At 37.4% G+C, this 22,796-nt stretch overlaps 1 protein-coding gene across 1 annotated transcript; it reads right to left on the reverse strand.

The window, feature by feature from the left end:
* Positions 1-1,499: 1,499 nt before the first annotated feature.
* arpc2 (actin related protein 2/3 complex, subunit 2) lies at positions 1,500-14,041 on the reverse strand. The gene is made up of 10 exons (XM_030155803.1): positions 13,827-14,041; positions 11,854-11,888; positions 10,266-10,378; positions 9,012-9,057; positions 8,562-8,748; positions 6,398-6,491; positions 4,439-4,565; positions 4,249-4,349; positions 3,255-3,355; positions 1,500-2,062 (listed from the first exon to the last, which is right to left on the reverse strand). The coding sequence occupies exons 1-10, from the start codon at positions 13,898-13,900 to the stop codon at positions 2,041-2,043; spliced, it is 900 nt and encodes a 299-aa protein (XP_030011663.1). The 5' UTR covers positions 13,901-14,041; the 3' UTR covers positions 1,500-2,040.
* Positions 14,042-22,796: the final 8,755 nt, after the last annotated feature.

Genomic DNA, 22,796 nt, shown 5'->3' on the forward strand with positions numbered 1-22,796 from the left:
ACTATTAAAGAAGAATGGGAGAAGTTGTCACCCCAATATTTGAGGAACACTTGCGCAAGTTTCAGGAAGCGTGTGAAGGCAGTTATTGAGAAAGAAGGAGGACACATAGAATAAAAACATTTTCTATTATGTCAATTTTCTTGTGGCAAAAAAATTCTCATGACTTTCAATAAACTAACTGGTCATACACTGTCTTTCAATCCCTGCCTCAAAATATTGTAAATTTTGCTTCCTCACCCTGTATATATATAAAGAGAGAGAGAGAGAGAGAGAGAGAGAGAGAGAGAGAGAGAGAGAGAGAGGAAGGGGGGGTGTTCTTCATCAGTTTCATCTGCTTTGGTGTTAATGAGATTAACAACAGGTGGTGTACTAGAGAGGCAACAATGAGACGACCCCCCCAAAACAGGAATGATTGTACAAGGGCCACTGACATTTTTTCCCTCCTCATCTTTTCTGATTTTTGACTAGTTTTTTTCGTTTTTCATTTGTCTTGAGTTAGCATCTCTACTGAGTGCACGGTGCGGTACCTGGGTGCAACAAAGCTTGCACAGCTGGAAGATGAAGGAATTGATACCCCCATGCTAGCCTGACCTAAACCCAACAGAACACCTCTGAGACCTGTTGCTCCTCAGACTGTCCAGGAGCTCAGTGATGCCTTGGTCCAGATCTGGGAGAAGATCCCCCAGGACACCATCCATTGTCTCATCAGGAGCATGCCCCGACAGGCCTATCAGACAAGCATACAAGCATGTGGAGGCCACTTAAACTAGCCTGCTGAGTATCATTTTGAGTTGCTGCAATGAGATTTTAGCAGAATGGACTGGTCTGCTGCATCATTTTTTCATTTTCATGGTGTCTGACTTCACCCCTATGTAGGGTGATCATATTCATTTCCCTCAAATGATGTGGCATAGTTTGTTCCTAAATACATCACTCAGTCAGTATCATAACAGATATCAAAGATTATTTTCCCCCCATTTAGAGCTGATGTTTTCAAAGTGTTCCTCAATTTTATATTTATATATATATATATATATATGTATATATATATACATATATATATATATATATATATATATGTATATATGTGTGTGTGTGTGTGTGTGTGTGTGTGTGTGTGTGTGTGTGTAGAATGACTAGATCAACTAGAATGATCATAAGATAGCAAATTAATGGCTGAAACATTCAATCTGGTAGTAATACAAATGCAAACACACAAAATCTTAGACATTTTAAGTTCATTTAATTGAGTTTAAAAGGTTAATGGATTGTATTAACATATAGTCATGGATGCAAGATTGTCAAACAAGAGCATTTAAACCTTCAAAACCTGAACTAAAACAGCAAAATAAGGAGAAAATTATACCAGAATACATATTAAGACTATTTTAAGTCATTAGAGCAAATTACACTTTGAAATGTAGGACTTTACATTGATCATTGAAGAAAGACCCATTTGTTTAATTCTTTAGGGGTCAATTTAACCTTTTCATCTGTGATTTACCTGTAATATTGCCACAAAATAAATTACAACAGGTCTCATTATATTAACATCAGTGGTTGCACAGGCATGATAAAGCCACTCAAACAAAGCACCAGGATGTATTTTTGTAAGAGTGATTTATTTCATTTTTTCCAAATGACAATGGTACAGACGACATGAAAGCACAAAGACGGGGAGGGAGAGGGGTTGAAAATATCCATACATGGATGTTGCATGGTAAGGGTTGAGGGTCAAGCAAGAGTACCAAATGGAGTAAAAGATATCGTATCAAAAATGTCATTTTTTCATATATATATTTATATAGGACTATTAATTCTCTTTTACTCTGCAAAGCAAGGAATGCCCATTTCCATTATCTTGAGACTTGGCTTTCAGTAAATACAGCCAACATTATTATTCATTTACACAACAAACAAGTGGACACATTTTAGCGGCTGGGAGGGGCTTTTCGAGGCATCCTGGAGTCCTGTCCGATGGCGTTTTGAGTCCGAGTGCGGCGCGTTTGGATTAATCTGATGGGAGAGGAGGGTCGGGTCTCAGCGGGAGAAAGTCTTTCCGCTGTAAAGCAACAGAAACATGCATTTAATACCATACAAATGTTATACAACACATGCCCTGCTTTGAATGACTGCATAGGAAATACCACTTCTAAAAGGTGTGAGGTTACTAAAAATAATTGTGCAATTGTACATCTGGTAGCAGTTACTTACAAAGTACCCTGACAGCAGAAGTCCAGTGTGATTAACATACCAATTCAATTTTGCAATTCTTGAGACTGACTTGGCTGTCTTTGTTGTTTTCTATTTGAACCCAAGATTTGTGAGAAGAGAAATGAAACCCACAAAGACAACACTTGAAGGGGTTCCCTTCAAGCATGTTTTTGATAAGAAATGTCATTAAAAGTTTTATAAACTCTTTTTAACTCTGAATAAGCTATTCCAGTAAATATTGACGTGGATTTAACCAGTAACCAGAAAACAATGGCTTACTAAGTACCCCTGTGGGGGTGGGGTGATTTTCATTATTTTAAGAGTGAGAACACTCAAATCTGTCTTTAATAACTGCATTTTCATTCCCTCATACTTGCTTAAATTTCTGCAATTTTTCTACTTTTAAGGTCCAGTGTGGTCTTTTAGTGTTTAAATTTTTGTTGTACTTTAAGCATTTTTTTCTGTAAATACAACTTGGAAATAGGAAATATTTGGGTTCTTCTAGTATGGTGATAATTGCAGTCATCTTATTTCAGTTAAACATAACAAAGTCTCTCTAATCTGACAGAATAAATTTGCCAGTTTTGTCTGGGCTATGAGGCTCAAACAGTAAATGAAATGGTAAAAAGTGCAAAGCTGTTTGAGCTAAATACACAGCTGTGAAAAAAAAAAAATCCACCTACAAATACAACAGTGAGCAAATACTGTGACACATCTCAAAAAATACACACTGATTCAGACAAACAGTACATGGTTTTGAGTGCACAAAAGAAAAACAAACTACTATAAAAGAAAATGGTGGTTATATTTGGCATTAAATGAGAATAGTGATGGACTAAAAAGCCTATAAACAAACATACCTTGATCACAGTTATCACATTCAACATTGTCATTTGACAAGCATCCAAACTTTGGTTTGTATCGTTGTACTTGATTGGATCTAAATAGTTGTTGTGTACAAACTGCATCTGAGTCTAAACAACAGAGCAGATACAAAAACAAAGAGGATCAACAAGAGGAGTGGAGCAGAGGCTACTTACGAGATGGTCTTCATCTCTTTCTTCTCAGCGTCAGGTCGAGCGCGGTTCAGCACCTTGAGGAAGTCTGACGTCTTGGCCCTCATACGTGTGTGAATGTAGGCCTGTAGAAAGGAAGTAGACGCCATTTAAGAACACTACACATTAGAGGCATCCAGTATTCGTGCTTCAAAATAGCAATCATGTCACATCACCAAAAAGATCATGTGATGCAGTGATATTTTTCTGGGGTGTTAAGTTTTTATGGATGAATACGTACACCCAAATTGTTACTTTGAAGACTATTCTATATTGTCCAGAGTAGCTCTATTCAGAAGGGGATAATGGCCACCTGTAGTTTTTAATGGCGTTTTCCACATAGTTCTCATAGTTAACCCACCCACGCCTATCCATAAATCCATCTACAGCCTTACTAATGTGGACTCTCTGTTGTCTGTGGTGTAACATTCAGCTCCATTATCTTCTGTCTGAAAACCAAACACTAACAAAACAAACATCTCTGAAATTCAAGTAATTCGAAAACCGCCTTTAATTTAAGGTTTACAGCCAAGAAGAGTCCATTTGTTGAGCTTCTACAGCATGTGTCATTTTATGTCTTATGACTAATTGAGTTGAAAGGCCCACACACTGCCCTAAAACCTGTATGATCACTGAGGTTTGCACAAGAGGTCTTTGTCAGGTAGATCCTCCTTTTCATTTCAGCTGTGACTAGAGTTTATTGCAGAGAAGACAGCCTGAGACAACACAGTCTTTCAAAGAGTGTGTAACACAATTACAGGAGGAGGAAGCTAGTAGTCATTTGTAACCTGTAATTAAAACAGACTAAATTTTAGTGTGAATATCCTGACAAGCAGCTCATGATTGTTTGACGTGAAAGCTCTAAAACTTCAAATAAAAAATAATACAATGTTGAGCTATCTGTGAGCTAGGCAAGAACAAAAGCTGAATTAGGAAATACTGTGTTATAGAAATACATGTGTCCATTATTTGCACTCACCTTGGAGCACTTTATGTGGTAGTGCAGGTAGTCCCTGAAGGTGTGGATGAGGTTGATGGTGTTGTCTCTAGCATTGGCATTGGTGTGACGTGGGAACAGCACTGAAGACATGAAGCATATTCACACTCAGTAAATAATGTTTTTGAAACAGTGCAGCTGGACTAGAAGCTAATACTCGTTGGGCACTGACCAAAGGTGATGTATCCGATGTTGTCTCCGATGGCGGCATCCGTGTCCTTCAGCTCCAGGGGAGGCTCCCTGTGGCTGAACAGCACCTGGGGGGCAGTGTGGCTGGCTCGCCGACCCTCTTTGAACTCCTACATACAAATTATGTAAGATTAGTGCTGCATTTTCACTTACAAGTTCTCCATAACATTAAAAATTACACATACACACACACACACACACACACACACAGGCACAGACACATATAACTCTTGTGAAATAGCCATAGTGAAGTATAAAGTAAAAGGGGGGATTAACTCTAAAAAACTAATTTATGTTAGCTACTCTAAAAAGGGAAAATGAAAACAGAAAAAAAAGAAAACAGCAAAACTGTTGCTTTTTCTATACCATTTGTTTCATGAAGTAAAGCATTTGGCTGTAAGTGAAGCTATCAGCTATCTAAATGGTAAGACTTTAGCTTTGTTATCTATCCATCTATTTTTTTTTTTAAGCTTTTTTAGTTAGTTTGAACGTAAACTAGGCTACTACCAGAGATAATCCAGTATTCTTGCTGGATTTAGCTACTCATCTTATTTATTCAGCTACAGCTATAAGTACTATTAACATACAACCTAAGCTAAGCTAATAGTTAACAGAAATTCACTAGTATTATAATAATGGAGAGCAAGTGAGTTAAATAGCTTGTTTATTGGTTAAAGGCTACAGCTAATTTTAACTTAGAAGGTAAGCTAGGTCTTATGCTCAGATATGTTGTTTCAGGTTTATTCTGCAGTTTAACTCTATTCATGAAATACAAATGTCATAGGACCATTGTTTCGTTTTTTCTTGTAATAACACTACAGTCATAGTTAAGTTACTTTAACTGTGTTACATTATTCGAAGTAACTCTAGGTAACATTTGTTACTGTGTTGAAAAACATCACTAGTAGAAACGGTGACAATGCCGTAGTGACTTCTGTTGTTAAGTGAACTACACTTGATGCTGCTACTAAAATAGAAAAATGTCCCCAGAGCTGAAGTGTGTTTTCTACTGATTCAAAAGGAGGTACTTTCAATGCCAATTCTGGACTTAGAAAACTGTTTTCATTGCCTGTGGGAATTCTTCAAGACAAAATAAGTCCGCTCAAGACAGGACTCAGAAATGTCAACGTCGATTAAAGCAGACAGCTACATCTACACAAACTTGCTGCACAACAAAAGAACTTGGTGAGAGGATGAAGGTAGCTATCATGAGGAGGTAATTGAAGGGGTTAGAGTAACCACATGGGCCCCCTCTAATAGACACCTGTCATTCTGGAATGTTGACGCCATTTCTCTACAAATATGCAAATCAGACTGAGGTATGACTGTAATATACCACGTATGGTCAGCAAAAACAAGGTAATAAAGTAACTTTAATCCTATTAGTTTTTCAGCAAAGTCTGATATATCAAAATATGTAACAAAGAGGCTTTTGCAAAATGACACACAAAGCTTGAAGCATTTTTGTGAATGGTGGTTTCAACCTACTTCAGAAATACAACTACATGTTGAGACATATAATCGTGAAGTGTAATCTAAATTGGAGTTCTTCACATACATTATTGCAGCTGTAAGATATGCAAACATTCTTGTACACTATTTACATTAGTATATACAATCGCATTAAACTAGGACAGAACACTTCATATAGAATGTGTCAAATTTCACATATATTCACCAAATATATGGTGCTTAGGCTGTGTTCCAAATGGTATACACTTTTTCATTTTAGATGCATTGATAAGATGTATTTCTACAAGAAGTATTATTGTTGTGACTGTTCTTGCTGATATAAGAATAATGGATGCTTTGCTATTTTTATTTTCAGTATGTGCTGGAGCTACCTTTACAAAGTATGTACTGTTGCATGGAGTATGCATATGACTTGCATAATTATGATTATGTCTAGTTACACATTTGACTATAGTGTGTGGTCTCATACCTGCATGAAGACTTTACCAATGATGACATCATCGTCGTCTTTGAACACTGTGCTGAAAACCACAGTCACTCTGTCTTTCTTGGCCTCCACATACCTGATGAGACAAAACAAGCACTTAGTTCCAAAAAATTGTGTAGACAGGAGTCCAAGGCCCAATCCCAATTCACCCCTTGGCCCTCCCCCTACTCCTCCATTTTGAGCGTTCATGTTGGAGGGGTAGTGGTGTCCCATTTCTTGATGAGTAGGAAGGGAAGGGCTAAGGCGAAGGCTGTTTGGCCATCGAAACAGAGATTTTTCAGAACCACACTACAAACGGAGGGGAATGAGAAATTGACCATAATTCTGTTCGAATCATCAGCAAGATAGGGGTAAATGCAGCAAAAAAGTGCAACAGTGTGATGAAAGAAACACAAATGTATGTATTTCCGTCATAAACATCTTTGTCATTTGATCATCTGTTTAATGCTGTTTCAATGTATTACAGACCGCATTTCTGCCTTTTGCGGTTGATGCTCAAAGCCCACGCAACAGAGAGGGTTACAGCTGTTGACGGTATGATGAATGCTTTTGGCAACAAAGTTGTTTGTTTATAGCGGCATTGATGACTGCTGATGACGTAACAGGCCCCCCACAAGTCTCTCTCTCTGGACATGCATGTGAGCATGCAGTGCTTGGAAACCCTGCCCCTCAGTGAGAGACAGCGGACAGAGAAGTGGCTTTTCTCACCACACATCAGAGTCCTGCACAGATCCACCACTTTTCTAAACCTAACATTACACCTGTGAGCCGACTCGTGATTAACCACATTGTCTACACAGCAACTTACTTTTAAGTACCCATGGGTACCCGACCCGGTGCAGGACACTGGCACACATACAATATTGTGACACAGTATTACAAGGAAATGTGTACGGTAGATAACTGTGGTGTTTTAATACTGCCGTTTTTGTTTACATCCCTATGCAGAACAGGAATTCATTTATTTAAAAAAAAAGCTCCCTTTGGGCCTTATATGTGGATGTGTCTGTTTTATACAACTGTATACAAGTAATTAAGGAATACGAAACTGTTCTATTGTTCAGTACAGAAAGTGATATTTTATTCAGTTTTGTGGTATAATTTGTTACTACTGTGAAATTCAGTTTTTGCTAACATACAAAATAAAAATATAATTTTGGGAGAAAAAAAAAAGTTCTCCTTATGCACAAAACAACTGAACCAAAACAGTGGCCCAATAACCGAGGTATGGACCAAACTGTGGGCTACCTGTACCCTTGCACCCCTATCTCGAAGGGTTGTCTCATTTCATATAGGGACGTTTAAACCCCTACCCATTGCAACTCTGTTTGAAGGGGTAGGAGTAGGAGGAAGGGGGAAGGCCAAGGGGTGAATTGGGATTGGACCTAAGTCTGGGAAAGCTCAAAATGAATGTGTAGTATCACATTTTGCAAGTTAACAAAACCTTAAAAAAAAAACCTTTCCATTACTTTTTAAGTACTTGCATACAAGAATCAGAACATTTCAAACTGAAGCCCTGTTTAGACCTGGGTTTTACAAATATTTCATTTACTAGAACACAAGAGGACAGCTTGACACATATCCATTCACATCTGCATTAGAATGTGGCTATACATGTACCTCAAATGATCACTCAGGATCAAATCTCACTTCACTGCTCCATATACAAATAAGCTCATCTATGCTAAGGTTAAGACTTAGGAAAAACTAGCTTTTAGTCCTGCTTTGTAATGTATCTTTATAAATATCACAACCAAATGAAGTGTCAGAAGAGTGAATGAAGCAAAGGATGTTTTCTTCCCGAAACATTACACATGCAAAGTACTCGTTACATATGTCATTGTGAGCTTTCTGGCGTTTTCAGAGCTCTTGAAACCCTTTAATCTGATGCAAATGGCAACTGAAAGAGGGGAACTTCAGCTGAATAAACAGTGTTTCCATGTGGCTCAGGACAAACTTATGTTCACACTGCGAAAGAATGTGGACATATACGGTCCAGACCAATGTGGAGTGATCAGATCTCAATGTGTTCTCAGTGGAACTGTAGCGCACTCACAGCTAACATTAAAGCTGTCCTCTTGTGACAGGATTGTGAAAAACATGTTAATGTCAGGTCTGAAGTGGGTGCTCCCCTTGTAATACATACATGGACTCATCATCTCTGTAGTGGACGACAGCTCTCTTCTCGCCCTCTTTGCCCTCTTCCTGGAACTTGAAATATTTTTCGAACACTGAAGCGAAGCAGTTCCTCTTCAGCATCCCTGCCTGGTGGATAACCTCATCTTTGTTGGCTGGTAGTGCATCCAGGTCATAGAGGAGGGACACATTATAGCCTAAGGAGCAGATCATTTATTTTTATCGGTAATTAAGAAATTGACATGAACATAATACCTCAAGCTTAATATTTTGTTTCAGAAAGTCCAGTCTGCATCACAGTTTTAAACTATACTTATATTACAGATTTATTGCCATAAATAAGATGTATATCTATATATATATATATATATATATATATATGTACACATATACATACACACATACATTTATTCATTTATTTATTTATTTATAAAAGAGTTGCAACTTTGCAAGCACCTACCAGATTCAGGTGAAACCAGGAAACTTCCGTAAACTCTCTTGAGCAGCTGAAACACAAGTTGTGACTTTTATTATAAAATAGATTCTAACTGTAAATTATACAGAGCATCAGAGTTACAAAAGCATCTTTACAAAATTATGCTGAAACAGAGGGAAGTCCTTTGAGCTAAAGGGTTTGAAGAAATCTGGGTTTTCCTTCAATTAAAAAAAACATCTAATACGTGCTATAAAGACTTTCCCTCAAATAAACTTTTCATGGTCACAATAAATGAATGTGGCCGTTTTTCCCCCATTCACTGGTCCCTCCTCTCTCTGGTTTTAAGGAACAAGTAGGAAAGAAACTGGATAGCAGCCAAGACATTCATACAGTGGCTGTTTTCTGCACACAGCACTTCCTTGCCTGGGGTGACTCACACAGCTCACTTCCTGTTTCTGACAACTTTGGCCGCTGATTTCTTCCTTACATGGCAACAGACCTTTTGTCACTGAGGTGCATGTGCAAATAGTAATCATGACCTTACTGTGCTTTTTTAAAATAAATATTTATCATCTTACAATGACGGAACTGAAACCAACTTAATGCATTCCAGCCCGACTTCTAAGGGCAGAGGTTTTTTGTTGTTGCAGAGAATATGTACAAGTCAAGGCAACTCTCACTGTAATCAATAGAAAATGAAACTACATTATCACCAAACACATGTAAGGAATGGCTAGCTCAAAACAGAACAGAAGAGAGCCTCAAAACCTTTGAGATGGAAAACACAAGGCCACCTGAGCTGAAATTATTTCATGTCAGATACTTAAGGGTTTTTTCTGGGCTTGAAGACACCCTGGCTTGTGTTATGGGTTTGTGAACAGTGGCTGCCAAATGTGATATTAAAATAGCTGAAAGCTGAAACATTAGTCATAATACTTCAATGACAAGAAAATGTTGTAAATATTACTGTTCATTACTTGAATATGTTGAGAATGAATCCGTGTCAACTGTGTTTACTCTCATATAAGATGACAGCCAAAGTTTAAAATTGAACCTGGGTTGGTTTTTACTGACATGGACAGTAATTTAAGTAGAATTTTTTTCTGTCTATGTGAACTCAAGACATAACATTATGCATAAGACTGAAGAAACTTCACAATCACAGTAGAACAGGTAAAAGTCATTGAAAAAAGCGAACCATAAAACCACCATATTTATGTTTCTGTTGACACAAGCACAGTTTACTGGGCTTCCTAACCGACTGTCCATATAACATACCTCGTCAGCTCCATGTTCCTGCAGCTCCTTGTAGAACTTGAGGGAGATGCTGACCATCACTTTGGTCTTGTCCCCGTTAGGGTTAGAGATGTGGTACAGGACGCCATCAAAATCTGTAGCAGAGAGAAACAGTTAATACATGGAGATGAATACCTTCTCAACATTGCATTCATTTCATACTGAATACTGTCAATACATATAACAGAAGTAAACATATACAGGATAGATTAATCCATGACAACTTGGTAACTTTACATATCATGTACTAAAACAGCGTACACTTTATATTCCATCTTTAATTTCAGTCCATTGCCTGTCTCACTTTATAAAAAGCATATGTTTGTGTGAATACTGAGTGAAATACAGCAGTTAAACACCAACAGAGTGAAGACAGACTGCCTGAATCCTATCCAAATCCACTACAGTACTTAGCCCCTTTTTCAGCAGATTACCAGGAACTTGTTTACCTGGGTAAAAGAATTCCTGGAAAACTGCATGCTTTGAGTTCTCACCTCAACTCAAAGTTCCTGAAAATTTATTCAAATGAGGCTCTGTCATTATGTGACACAGACTTCAAGTCCAGCTGAATTCTTCTGAGCGAATTCAGCAAACATTTGACAAGGTCCAGGCTGTTTTGAGTGTATTTGCTGAACGTGTACTTTAACATATTCAGATGGACGGATGATTGCAATGCACTTGTAGGAGCAAGACAAACATGCTGGGCTTGACTCGGCTCCAGCTGGATATGCTCGGCTTGAACAGAATACACTAAAAAGAGTGTATTCATTTGGAAGATGGAGCCAAAAAAAAAAAAAAAAGATTGCATTCAGCAAATACGTTCAATAAGGCCCAGGCTTATTATCAAGAGCATATTTGAGTCGACAGATAGATTATTGCAATACACTCAGAGCAACAAGCCAAATACATCTGGCCCAGCTTGAGCCGAATAGCATTTTTGGCAAATGGACCTCGTCATCCATCCACTTCTTGCAGCTTCTCTTCTTTTACTCCATTTTCCAAATGACCAAAACACAACAGAAGTTAAGTGTGTAGAAATGGAAGAAGTAAGTTTGCAGCTGCACACTGGCTATAGTCTTTGAACTTAAGCTTTGAACACCGCAACTGTGTTCCACCAGTCAGTGTTCTTCAGTACACATCCCCAGCCCCAAGAATTTCTGGGAATCTGAAAAGTCCTACCCTCCTACCAGGAACTGTTTTTAGGGAAAGTTTGGGACTGACGAAAAAGTTTTTCCCCAGAAAATTTTGGTGGAAACACACCAAGGTTTTTGAAAGTTCCTGGAAAATTTCCTGTGGTGGAAAAGGGGTTCGTGACACCTCTATCCCTCCAGAGGTAACACCCAAAACACTAACACAACTGTAAAACTAAAGCCAAAGCTAAAGCTAAAGAACAACTCATAAATAACAAAGAAACATGTTTACAGATTGCCAAGTTCAACAAAAAGTGTGTATTAAACACAATATGCATATCACATAATGTTGATACTTAATTAAATTTTTTTTGCTGTACAAAATAAGCATGTAGAGTACATTGCAAACCGTTATTCAGCATCATGTCAAACAATCTCACCCGCAAAAGTCACTTCAACGGCCTCTGGCTTGGTTCTGCAAGAAAAGTACAAAATAAGGATTTGCATGATGCATAAAGAATACAAGTTTCTAGCTAATTTATATAATGCTGTACAAACTCTCCTAATGCATTTATACATTTGACTTTACTGTTCACATTTAATTTCCCCATAAATTGTATTTAGTTTAAAATTGTTGCATTTGAGATACAGCTTTAAAAGTTTCTCATTAGCCTAATAGCACAATTGCCTAAGTCATAGTTTTTTCAGATCATAGCCAATGATGCCAAATCAAGCAGCACTGTTAGTAGAGTAAATTTACACAGATATCACAGTTTGGCCAAAAATATGACTTATGCTATGAGGCTATTGATAAATGTATGACATAAATTGAGACATATGGAGATGTTTGCTTGCAAAACTTTTTAAAAAAAATGAATTAAGTAATTAAACCTAATGTCATTCAAGAGAACAGTGAAGTGGAAAAAAAAAAAACATTGATTAGAATTGGAAAATATCCTTAATTAGACACTGATTAAGTAGCATTGATTTTAGAAAAAAAAAAGTCAGCTATTTTCAAGTTTGTATATGTAATTCAAACATAAAAACTAAAACTATGTTTTACTATATATTACTATATTTACTATCTATATGGAAAATTACTATCTACTACTATCTATATGGAAAATTTAAAACAACTTTGATTTTGCATTATAAAACAGCACCTCCAGTTATATAACTACTAAGGCTGTTTGAGGTTGCATTTCAGTTGATCTAATCCTTTTCTCACTAATAGCAAGAGCTGCAATTTGACAGCCAGTCAGTGCCATTTTAAAAAATGGTTCCAGTTAGTAAATAAAAATGATTTTTCTAATTTCTTTCCTTAGTTATGACAGTAAACAGAATATAGCGGGGGTTGTGGACCAAATAAGACATTTGGACAGGTCATTTTGTAGTTAGGGAAACACTTATCCACATTATTTATCATTTCCAATATGTTAATGACCAAACAACTAATTGATTTTTTAAAGAAAAAATTGTCAAAAGTTGTAGCACTACATTAGATCACGTTTGCATAGTACTGGGATGTTTTCAGAGACGAATATTCAGGTAGATGCAGCTGAGTTACAGTTCATACTGTGCATGTTTAAGGAGCTGCTGCTGCTGCATAGACTTGACTCAGCTTGATTTAAAGAATGCGGAAGCCATCGCCCCTGATGGTTAGCTGATGAAGTAGCTGCTAACTAACCCTGTATAGCGGTTGCATGCAAATAAATTACTTTTTATAATACAAGACGCCAACTTCAGCCTTATAAATGCAGCTACGTTGTTCCATCGTGTTAAGAAAGCGGATATGAGAAACTATGCGTTAATCCTGACATAAAACTGAGTCGTTATAAAATGGTGTCACTAGTGATGAATACTGGTGTATCTGCCTAATCCTGTGGATGATTTAAAATTATATCATGAATGGTCAGGGAATTTAGAGACGTTGAATTAAAAATATGTTTTTGTTTTAATCTTATGATAAACAGAGTGATATACGTATTTTAAGGCTACAAAATGTTCAACATGCTCTGGTGTACAGCTTAAGAACATTTTCTAAAACCTTATTCAAGACATATGTTAAACCCATTACGTGAAAATAGTTAAGTTTAATTTGTTATCTACGTCCATAAATAGCAAAGAGCCGCCTGGGAGTGAGGATGTAATTTTTGGCTAAACCACGACCGTATAGACACACCCCAGCTTTAGGCGAACCGCTGACGGCGAATCAGGGCGCTAATTTTAAGGTCGTTCCGACTCTTTTAAATGCACTAATCATACATGATTTGCGTTTGTAAACACTATAGGTCTACTGGCTGTAAGTGAGATCTCTATATATAAAGTAGCACACTAAGTATGTGGGTAAATCGCTAAAGGGGAAGCTAGCTGACGTTAGCACTGCTAGCCAGGTGTAACAATGATTTCTCACCCGTTGGATGCGCCGTCGAACTTCAACGTCAATGTCTCTTCTATAATGCGGTTATTGATTTCTAACAGGATCATCGCAGCAGCCGCTTATGTCGAGGAGAGGGGGAATGATTTGATGGGATAAACCTCTTTGTGGCAAATTCTGCAAAAATTTCCTCCCCTGACAGACTAAACCGCTTCCGTCGAGGCTGCTTCCGCCTGTCACTTCCGCGTATTTCACACTCAGGACCCCATGAATAAGGATGTCAACAACGATGCCTGTAATAAAATCGTAATGACAGCAAGAGAACGTGAGGTCTCAAACGATACATTTTCTGTGTTGTACTTATTTTTTATCCGTGGAACAAACTCAGAAATGTAGAATAACGATACAGGAGAACAATTCATTTCATTGTATTTTTTCACTTTAAAGCATTTTACGTGCATATTACCACACAGTAGGCTTAGCAGGGTCCCTTAAATGTTCCTGTTATAATAGTGCTGTAGTAACTTATTAATCATAAAAGCATCGTGTCAATGCATAATTTTACTGGTGTTGACTTTGCTGAGTTTGCTATAAATGTCATGTCAGTTTTATTTATAGGCCCATATCACATACTGCAGCTCTTTTTAAGGGGCTTTGCAGCATACATGAACAACACCCTCTGTCTTTTGACCCAACACAACTTTGTTTTATCCGTGTGAAAAATATAGGCATCAAATACCTTATGGGACCATTTAGCCAGAGGCAACAGACATTTTTTTCCTCTGATAGCTTTTGCTGAATGTTTTGCGAAGGCTTGAAATGCCAATTTATTTAGAACTCAAACCCACTGCAACATCAGTTTTCTGCATCTGTGTCCAGATGTGTGTGATTTCATTTTCCTTTCTGGGTCTTCTTATTGTCTTTAGCCTTCTGCTGTGTCTTGGAGTAGATTCGTTAAATCCCTTTTTCCTTTTTCTTCAAGTGTGATCTGAGATGTTTTCTGCACATAATCAAGAATTGTTTACATGGAAACAAGACACATGCCCCCCCCCCCCCATAGTCTCAAGGTAAGACATTTGATAAATACAAAGAGCCTTCATGGTTAAATATACAGACTTAAAAGAGTATTCTATGTATGATCTATGTATCGGATGCCATTATAATATGAACAGAATGCACTTAATATTATTAGAGAAGAATTATGCTATATTGACAAAATTATTAGGAGTAATCCATAAAATCTATAAGTTACTATATGTAGAAATAGCAGTAATGCATAGATATGCTTTCATGAATACAATACCAGTTTAAGTAATGTGTGTGACCTCAGCATTTAGTAACATATCAACCAAAATGGAGCTAGATCAATAATTTCAGTGTATCTATCTACATTATTTATTAGGTATCTGTCAGATACAAACTGCCAGGAAAATAAATGTTTCATTGATCTTTTCTCAACTGCAGTGCTGCTTTGTTTGATTCCCATCCAGGAGTTTTGTACAACTAACTCCTTACCTTGGCTCCTTCCTCATTATATTTCTCCTTTCATTTTACTTGGTAGTGCAATTGTTCACTCAGAGGATTGATTATGAAGTGTTGTATTAATTAGGAAGATAGGAACATGTTTACACTTATTTTTGGAAACTGCCAACAGTGCCTCATACAAAACAACAAGCTAAACAACAACAACCTAAAAAAACAAGAGACCAATTTATTGTAACTGCACACGCTACTGCTTGTTATGGTCTGCTCCGGCGTGGCCACTGACCCCTCCCTTAGTAATCAGACACACCTGCATAGTGCTGTACACCTGCAGGACCTGACCATCAGGAGCTAATATAAGGGTCTTCTCTGTGGCTGTGCAGTGCCAGATCATTTCATCCCCTTTCTTCTCATACCTCTCGGACTGTCTCTCAGTGCCGTGGACTCTGACATCATCTCCCCTCAGGTTTTTGTTTGTTCCTCAAGTTAGTTTTTCTGTCTAATAAACACCGTTTCTCCCTTCAGCACCGTCCGTTCATTCATTCTCTGCCTTAGTGTTTTTCAACCTTGGGGTCAGGACCCCACGTGGGATCACCTGGAATTCAAATGGGGTCGCCTGAAATTTCTAGTAATTGGTAAAAAAAAATTATAAAAATAAAAACTTACGAATAAAAAATATATGGTGAGTTGAGAGAGACAATCCCAATACATGAAAGACATGACAAACTGAAGCTGAAACTGAAGCACTGTGGTACTGTTTATCTTTCAAATGTTCATTACAGCCAGTTAAAGATGCTGCTGCTCTTTCATAATGCAGTTTGAGTTATTGTTTGTTCAGTATTAATTTACAGCTATGGAAATACAAGCTGGACTGACTGTACATATCCTGACCAAGGAAAATAAAATTCTCACTTTGTACAGTAATCTCAACTTGGCTTTTCTGCCTCTGTCCATAATAATACACATTATATAACCTAAATGTTGTCTAAAATTAATGTTTATTTGCAACATAGTATAGCTAACTATACATGACAAACAAAATAGTTTCAGCAAAAAAAAATTTATATATATATGCTGAGTTGAGAGAGACAATCCCAATACACAGGGCTGGTTCTAGTCTGTCATATTAGGGTGGGCTGAAAGAACAGGTGGGCAACTTGGTTGGTGTGTACAGACGATAGCAAAGCCGAGTAGTGGCCTGAAGACTGAGAATTTGAATTGCAGTCCTCACAGCACTGAAAAGAAGCAGTTTGGGGGTTTATTTAAGTATAAGAATCCCTTTATTGATCCCCAAATAGGAATTCAGTTGTCTGGCAGCTCATCTGTGTTCATTTACTCTTTAATATAAAATAAAAATGATTTTAAAAGTCCTTTGTGCATATTTCTTTTCATTGGAAGAGCTTGAAAATAAAAGAATGAAAACTAAATACTAATAAAATAAATTATTCTCACTGTGGCCAGAATTTATACAAAATGACGGCAGTCTACCGTTGTTCAAACTCAGACTGAAAAGTTGCCCAATAGAACAACCACATAAACAACTTAAACTTGGCCATAAGTAAAAAAAAAAAAAAAAAAAAACTAAATTATATTTTTTCATATTTCACAAACCAAAAAAGTCCTTTTCAAATTCAATCTGAAAATTGACAAATGACAAAGAGAACAACAAATCTTTCTTTTTGTCCAAAAAACCCTGGACTTTAGACTCAAATGCCAGTAGAACTATATACATATAAGCCAACAGAACAAAATTATTAGAATAATTCATATAATTTAGTGAGAGATCATTTGCCTCTCTCTCAGTTTTTGTCCCTTCCTTGGGCGACAGTTGAGAGACCCTGTGTGTGTTTTACTGGCGTTGCTTTAGTCAGTGTGTGCATACATAACGTAATGCGAGTGGCCGCCGAACCAGGCCCGCTCCTCTGCAGGAGCCCAGAGGCAGTGCTCAGCCCAAGAGCACGTCAATGATATAGTGAAACTCTAATAGAGAGAATCACGGTATTAAACAGAAACCCCGACAGGTGCAGCAGTGACCTCAATAGGTGCAGGAGCGACCAAGGAGGGACGTTTAACTCCCTGCAGCTCAGAAACAGACAGTGAGCTGCTGTACACTGTAAGACACTAAAAGTTGGTTCAGCTTGCAAATGAAAGTTCACCTGCTGCCTTGAAAATGTGAGTTAACTTAACCTGAATAATACCATTGTTTAAAATCAGATGTAGAAGTTCATAAAGTTGATTTCACTACAATGTTCTCGCTGTCCCAACTTTCTTTCCAAAGTTATGAAAGTTTATTCAGCTATTAATCACTTGTTGTTTACAACTTAGTACTGTGAGTTAAAACAAGTCTTTATTTTTTATCAGTACAAAAAAAACTTGACTTAGCTAGTTAAACAAACACACATTTCTACTTCATAAAAATATCAAGTTTCAAGTTAAAACACCTCACAACACTGCATTATCCATTCAAAAAAACTTGCTTTCTCTGGTCAAAGGAACATGCAATTACTACAGATGAGAGAGGTAGGCCTTCCTTTAGGACAGAGGTAGGCAACTCTGGTCCTTGAGGGCCAGTATCCTGCATGTTTCAGATGTTTTCCTTTACTAGTACACCTGGAAGAGGGAACATCTAAAACATGCAGGATACTGGCCCTCAAAAACCAGATTTGAATACCCCTACTTTGGGAGAAGTCAGAATTTTGAGAGGGGTTGGGATTTCCACGCTAGTATGAGCAAAGCCACAATGGCACAGGGTGTTTTAAGATGGTCGCTCCAGGAACAGGTGTTCTGGGTGTTGGGACTTTTACCCTATTGGTGGAAGACGCTTTGGGACACCTGTGTGGCTTGATTGCTGTACGACATTCTAAGTAGGTACCATGACATGGCCCCCCCTGCCTGGTCCAACTAACCAGACAGTTTAAAGTAGGGGGCCAAAGGCAAAGCACTGGCTGGCGCACGTCAGTCTGCAACTCCCAGCCCAATATTAACTCGCCATTCTATCCCCTTCCTGTACCTTCCCCTGCTAGCAATCGTCATTTAACCTAGTCAGTATCCTATTTCTCAAAACCAGCATGTACAATTATTATATGTGACAAAAATCTTACATCACAATTATTAGTACCTTATCAGATCAAGACCAAATTTCCAGCACTATTTGTACCTCACATTAATATTGCCACAACACCAGTGGTCGTGATCAATTTTTGAGAGATCTGGTTGCCATTTTAAAACTCACATTGTTAAGTTATGTTGACACATTTCAATTTAAATTTAAAACACACTGTGATAATTTGATTATAAGGCATATATACAGTACCAGACTATGGTGGCCAACAGGGGCAAATGCGCTTCATATACAGAAATGACTTGCATATTAAAAGAATGCATTGTATATAAGAAAAGAAGTGCGAGAGGAAAATGTTGCAAATACAGAAACATGCTGCAAAAACAGAAAAGTGCTGCAAATACAGAAACGCAAGTCGTTTCTGTATTTATAGCATGTTAGCCCCTGTCGGCCTCTGAACCAGACAGATTAATACCTAAACAAACAGTATCTGCAAGCCAATTATGCACCACAAAAGTTTATTTAATTTTATTTTTTGCATTTATTGTTTTGCACTTATGGCAAAATGAGCCTTACTCAGAAGCCTCTTTGTTGGTAAAAGACAACACTGTTCATCCATTTCAATGCAGTTTTTGCTAATCAGACAACTGATGACATTGATGATCAAAACCAAGAACAGTCACAGCTGGTTCTTTGTGTGATTTATGAGAATTATATAAGAAAAATATAATTTATTGAACAAGTAACATGTTATGGAAGAAGACAAAACTGACAGGGTGGTCAGGTCATGAATTATGTCCCCAGGGTGGTGCCTCATAAAGTGGTGAAACTCATAAAACTGCTCGGACCCTTCTGCATAAATTCCATGCATTGTTCATGGTTTTTAAAAGCATGACAACCTTTTGATCTGCATCAATCACCAGACTTCAAAACCAAAAGTTATTTCTCTAAGAGGTTATCTTCTTAATTTTCTCTTTACTGAAAGGAATGAAAAACACAGATGCCAATCATACATTTCCAGAGAAAGAAACATTACCATCCAATTCTCAAGAAAGGTATCACCTGTGCCAAGTTTTGCACTATTGTGTAATTCCATTGTTTACTACCAGTTTAGTCAGATTCTTTTATGAGAACCATGGACTAATGACACCTCATTCATTGTTATGTTTTGTGTTATTGTTCCCATTTATTGTAGCTTAAAAAACTGAACATTCTAAACGTTTTATTTTGCATGCATTTTTAAAAATGTTCACATATATTTGGGATAAGTTGGACCAAAAAATAATTAAAAAAAAAAACCTTGCCACTGAAGTTGCTGTAGATGTAAAAGCAATTTTGATGGTGTTATTTTATATCAGTGCATAACAGTGTATAAAACAGTTTTGCCGTGTCATGCAAGCATGCACAGGCTGAACAATATGAGGGCAGCTGTTGCCTAGAGTGCTAGAGAAGCAGTTTGTGACTGGTTTGCCCATTTCATTGTCAGTTGGCTGATGTTCCCTCCAGCAAGGCACTTAACCCCCAATTTGCTCCCTAGGTGCTTGACATGACAGCCCACTGCGCCACACAACTGCAGTGCCTGACGATCAGGAGCTAATATAAGGGTCTTCTCTGTGGCTGTGCAGTGCCAGATCATTTCATCCCCTTTCTTCTCATACCTCTCAGACTGTCTCTTAGCCTTGCGGACTCTGACATCATCTCCCCTCAGGTTTGTGTTTGTTCCTCTAGTTAGTTTTTCTGTCTAATAAACACCGTTTCTTCCTTCAGCACTGTCCATTCATTCATTCTCTACCTTAGTATTTTTCAACCTTGGGGTCGGGACCCCACGTGGGGTCGCCTGGAATTCAAATGGGGTCACCTGAAATTTCTAGTAATTGGTAAAAAATATAAAAATAAAAACTTACGAATAAAAAATATATGGTGAGTTGAGAGAGACAATCCCAATACATAAAAGACATGACAAACTCTGAAGCTGAAACTGAAGCACTGTGGTACTGTTTATCTTTCAAATGTTCATTGTGGCCAGTTAAAGATGCTGCAGCTCTTTCATAATTCAGTTTGAGTTATTGTTTGTTCAGTATTAATTTGCAGCTATGGAAATACGAGCTGGACTGACTGTACATATCCTGACCAAGGAAAATAAAATTCTCACTTTGTGCAGTAATCTCAACTTGGCCTTTCTGTCTCTGTCCTTAATAATATACATTATATTGCCTAAATGTTGTCTGAAATTAATGTTTATTTGCAACATAGTACAGAAAACTATTACATGATCAAAAACAAAATAGTTTCACCAAAAAAAAAAAAAGTCCCCGTTTTGAATGTCTGGGGTCTCCAAAAATTTGTGATGTTAAAATGGGGTCACGAGCCAAAAAATGGTTGGGAACCACTGCTCTACCACATGGCATGCTGAAGATTTTTGATTTTTGTCTTTGACATGTCAGATAGCAATGCCGTATGATACAGTTAAATGGAATTTTGTTTGTTTACATTTGATATAGTTTTCTTCGGAATAGCGTTAAAAGAAAAAACAGGTCTGAAAATGAATCATTTTCACAAAACTAGTATTTTGTTTTTGTTAAAACACACCGTAATAATTTGATTATAAGGCATATATACAGTACCAGACTATGGTGGCCAACAGGGGCAAATGCGCTTCATATACAGAAATGACTTGCATATTAAAAGAACACGTTGCATATAAGAAAAGAAGTGCGAGAGGAAAATGTTGCAAATACAGAAACACGCTGCAAAAACATAAAGGTACAGCAAATACGGAAACACAAGTCGTTTCTGTATTTATAGTGCATTTGCCCCTGTAGGCCACCAAACCAGACAGATTAATACCTGAACAAACAGTATCTGCAAGCCAATTATGCACCACAAAAGTTTATTTAATTTTATTTTTTGCATTTATTGTTTTGCACTTATGGCAAAATGAGCCTTACTCAGAAGCCTCTTTGTTGGTAAAAGACAACACTGTTCATCCATTTCAATGCAGTTTTTGCTAATCAGATAATTGATGACATTGATGAACAAAACCAAGAACAGTCACAGCTGGTTCTTTGTGTGATTTATGAGAATTATATAAGAAAAATATAATTTATTGAACAAGTAACATGTTATGGAAGAAGACAAAACTGACAGGGTGGTCAGGTCATGAATTATGTCCCCAGGGTGGTGCCTCATAAAGTGGTGAAACTCATAAAACGGCTCGGACCCTTCTGCATAAATTCCATGCATTGTTCATGGTTTTTAAAAGCATGACAACCTTTTGATCTGCATCAATCACCAGACTTCAAAACCAAAAGTTTAAGAAGATAACCTCTTAGAGAAATGTTTTCTCCCCACTGAAAGGAAGAAAAACACAGATGCTAATCAAACATTTCCAGAGAAAGAAACATTACCATCCAATTCTCAAGAAAGGTATCACCTGTGCCAAGTTTTGCACTATTGTGTAATTCCATTGTTTGCAACCAGTTTAGTCAGATTCTTTTATGGCAACCATGGTCTAATGACACCTCATTCACTGTTATGTTTTGTGTTATTGTTCCCATTTATTGTAGCTTAAAAAACTGAACCTTCTAAACGTTTTATTTTGCATGCATTTTTAAAAATGTTCACATATATTTGGGATAAGTTGGACCAAAAAAGAAGAAAAATATTTTATAATATCAGTGCATAACAATGTATAAAACAGTTTTGCAGTGTCATGCAGCATGCACAGGCTAAACAAGGGCAGCTGTTGCCTAGAGTGTTGGAGAAGCAGTTTGTGACTGGTTTGCCCATTTCATTGTCAGTTGGCTGATGTTCCCTCCAGCAAGGCACTTAACCCCCAATTTGCTCCCCAGGTGCTTGATATGACAGCCCACTGCGCCACACAACTGCAGTGCCTGACGATCAGGAGCTAATATCTAGGGTCTTCTCTGTGGCTGTGCAGTGCCAGATCATTTTATCCCCTTTCTTCTCATACCTCTCAGACTGTCTCTTAACCCCGCGGACTGTGACATCAACTACCCTCAGGTTTTTTTTGTTCCTCTAGTCAGTTTTTCTGTTAAATGAACACAGTTTCTCCCTTCAGCACAGTCCGTTCATTTGTTCTCTACCACATGACACTGCTGAAGATTTTGGATTTTTATCTTTGACATATCAGATAGGACTGCCAGATGATACAGTTAAATGGAATTTAGTTTTTTTATAGTTGATATTGTTGTCTTTGGAACTGTGTTAAAAGAAAAAACAGGTCTGACAATGAATCATTTTCGTAAAACTAATATTTTGATTTGTTGAAATGCACTGTGATAATTTAATTATAAGGCATATATACACAGTACCAGACAGATTAATACCCAAAGAAACAGTATCTGTAAGCCAATTATGCACCACAAAATTGTATCTAATTTTATTTATTGCATTTATTGTTTTGCAGTTATGGCAAAATGAGCCTTACTCAAAAGCCTCTT

Source organism: Sphaeramia orbicularis, chromosome 2 (genome assembly GCF_902148855.1).
Source record: "Sphaeramia orbicularis chromosome 2, fSphaOr1.1, whole genome shotgun sequence".
Taxonomy (NCBI): Eukaryota; Metazoa; Chordata; class Actinopteri; order Kurtiformes; family Apogonidae; genus Sphaeramia; species Sphaeramia orbicularis.

What these genes read in the sequence shown, in the direction of transcription:
- arpc2 (XM_030155803.1), bottom strand. Translation starts at nt 13,900, where the DNA reads ATGATCCTGTTAGAAATCAATAACCGCATTATAGAAGAGACATTGACG. An exon ending in TTGGTAAAGTCTTCATGCAG is followed by an intron (nt 4,566 to 6,397) that starts GTATGAGACCAC and finishes ATTTGTATGTAG; the next exon opens with GAGTTCAAAGAGGGTCGGCG. An exon ending in ACCACATAAAGTGCTCCAAG is followed by an intron (nt 3,356 to 4,248) that starts GTGAGTGCAAAT and finishes TCCTTTCTACAG; the next exon opens with GCCTACATTCACACACGTAT.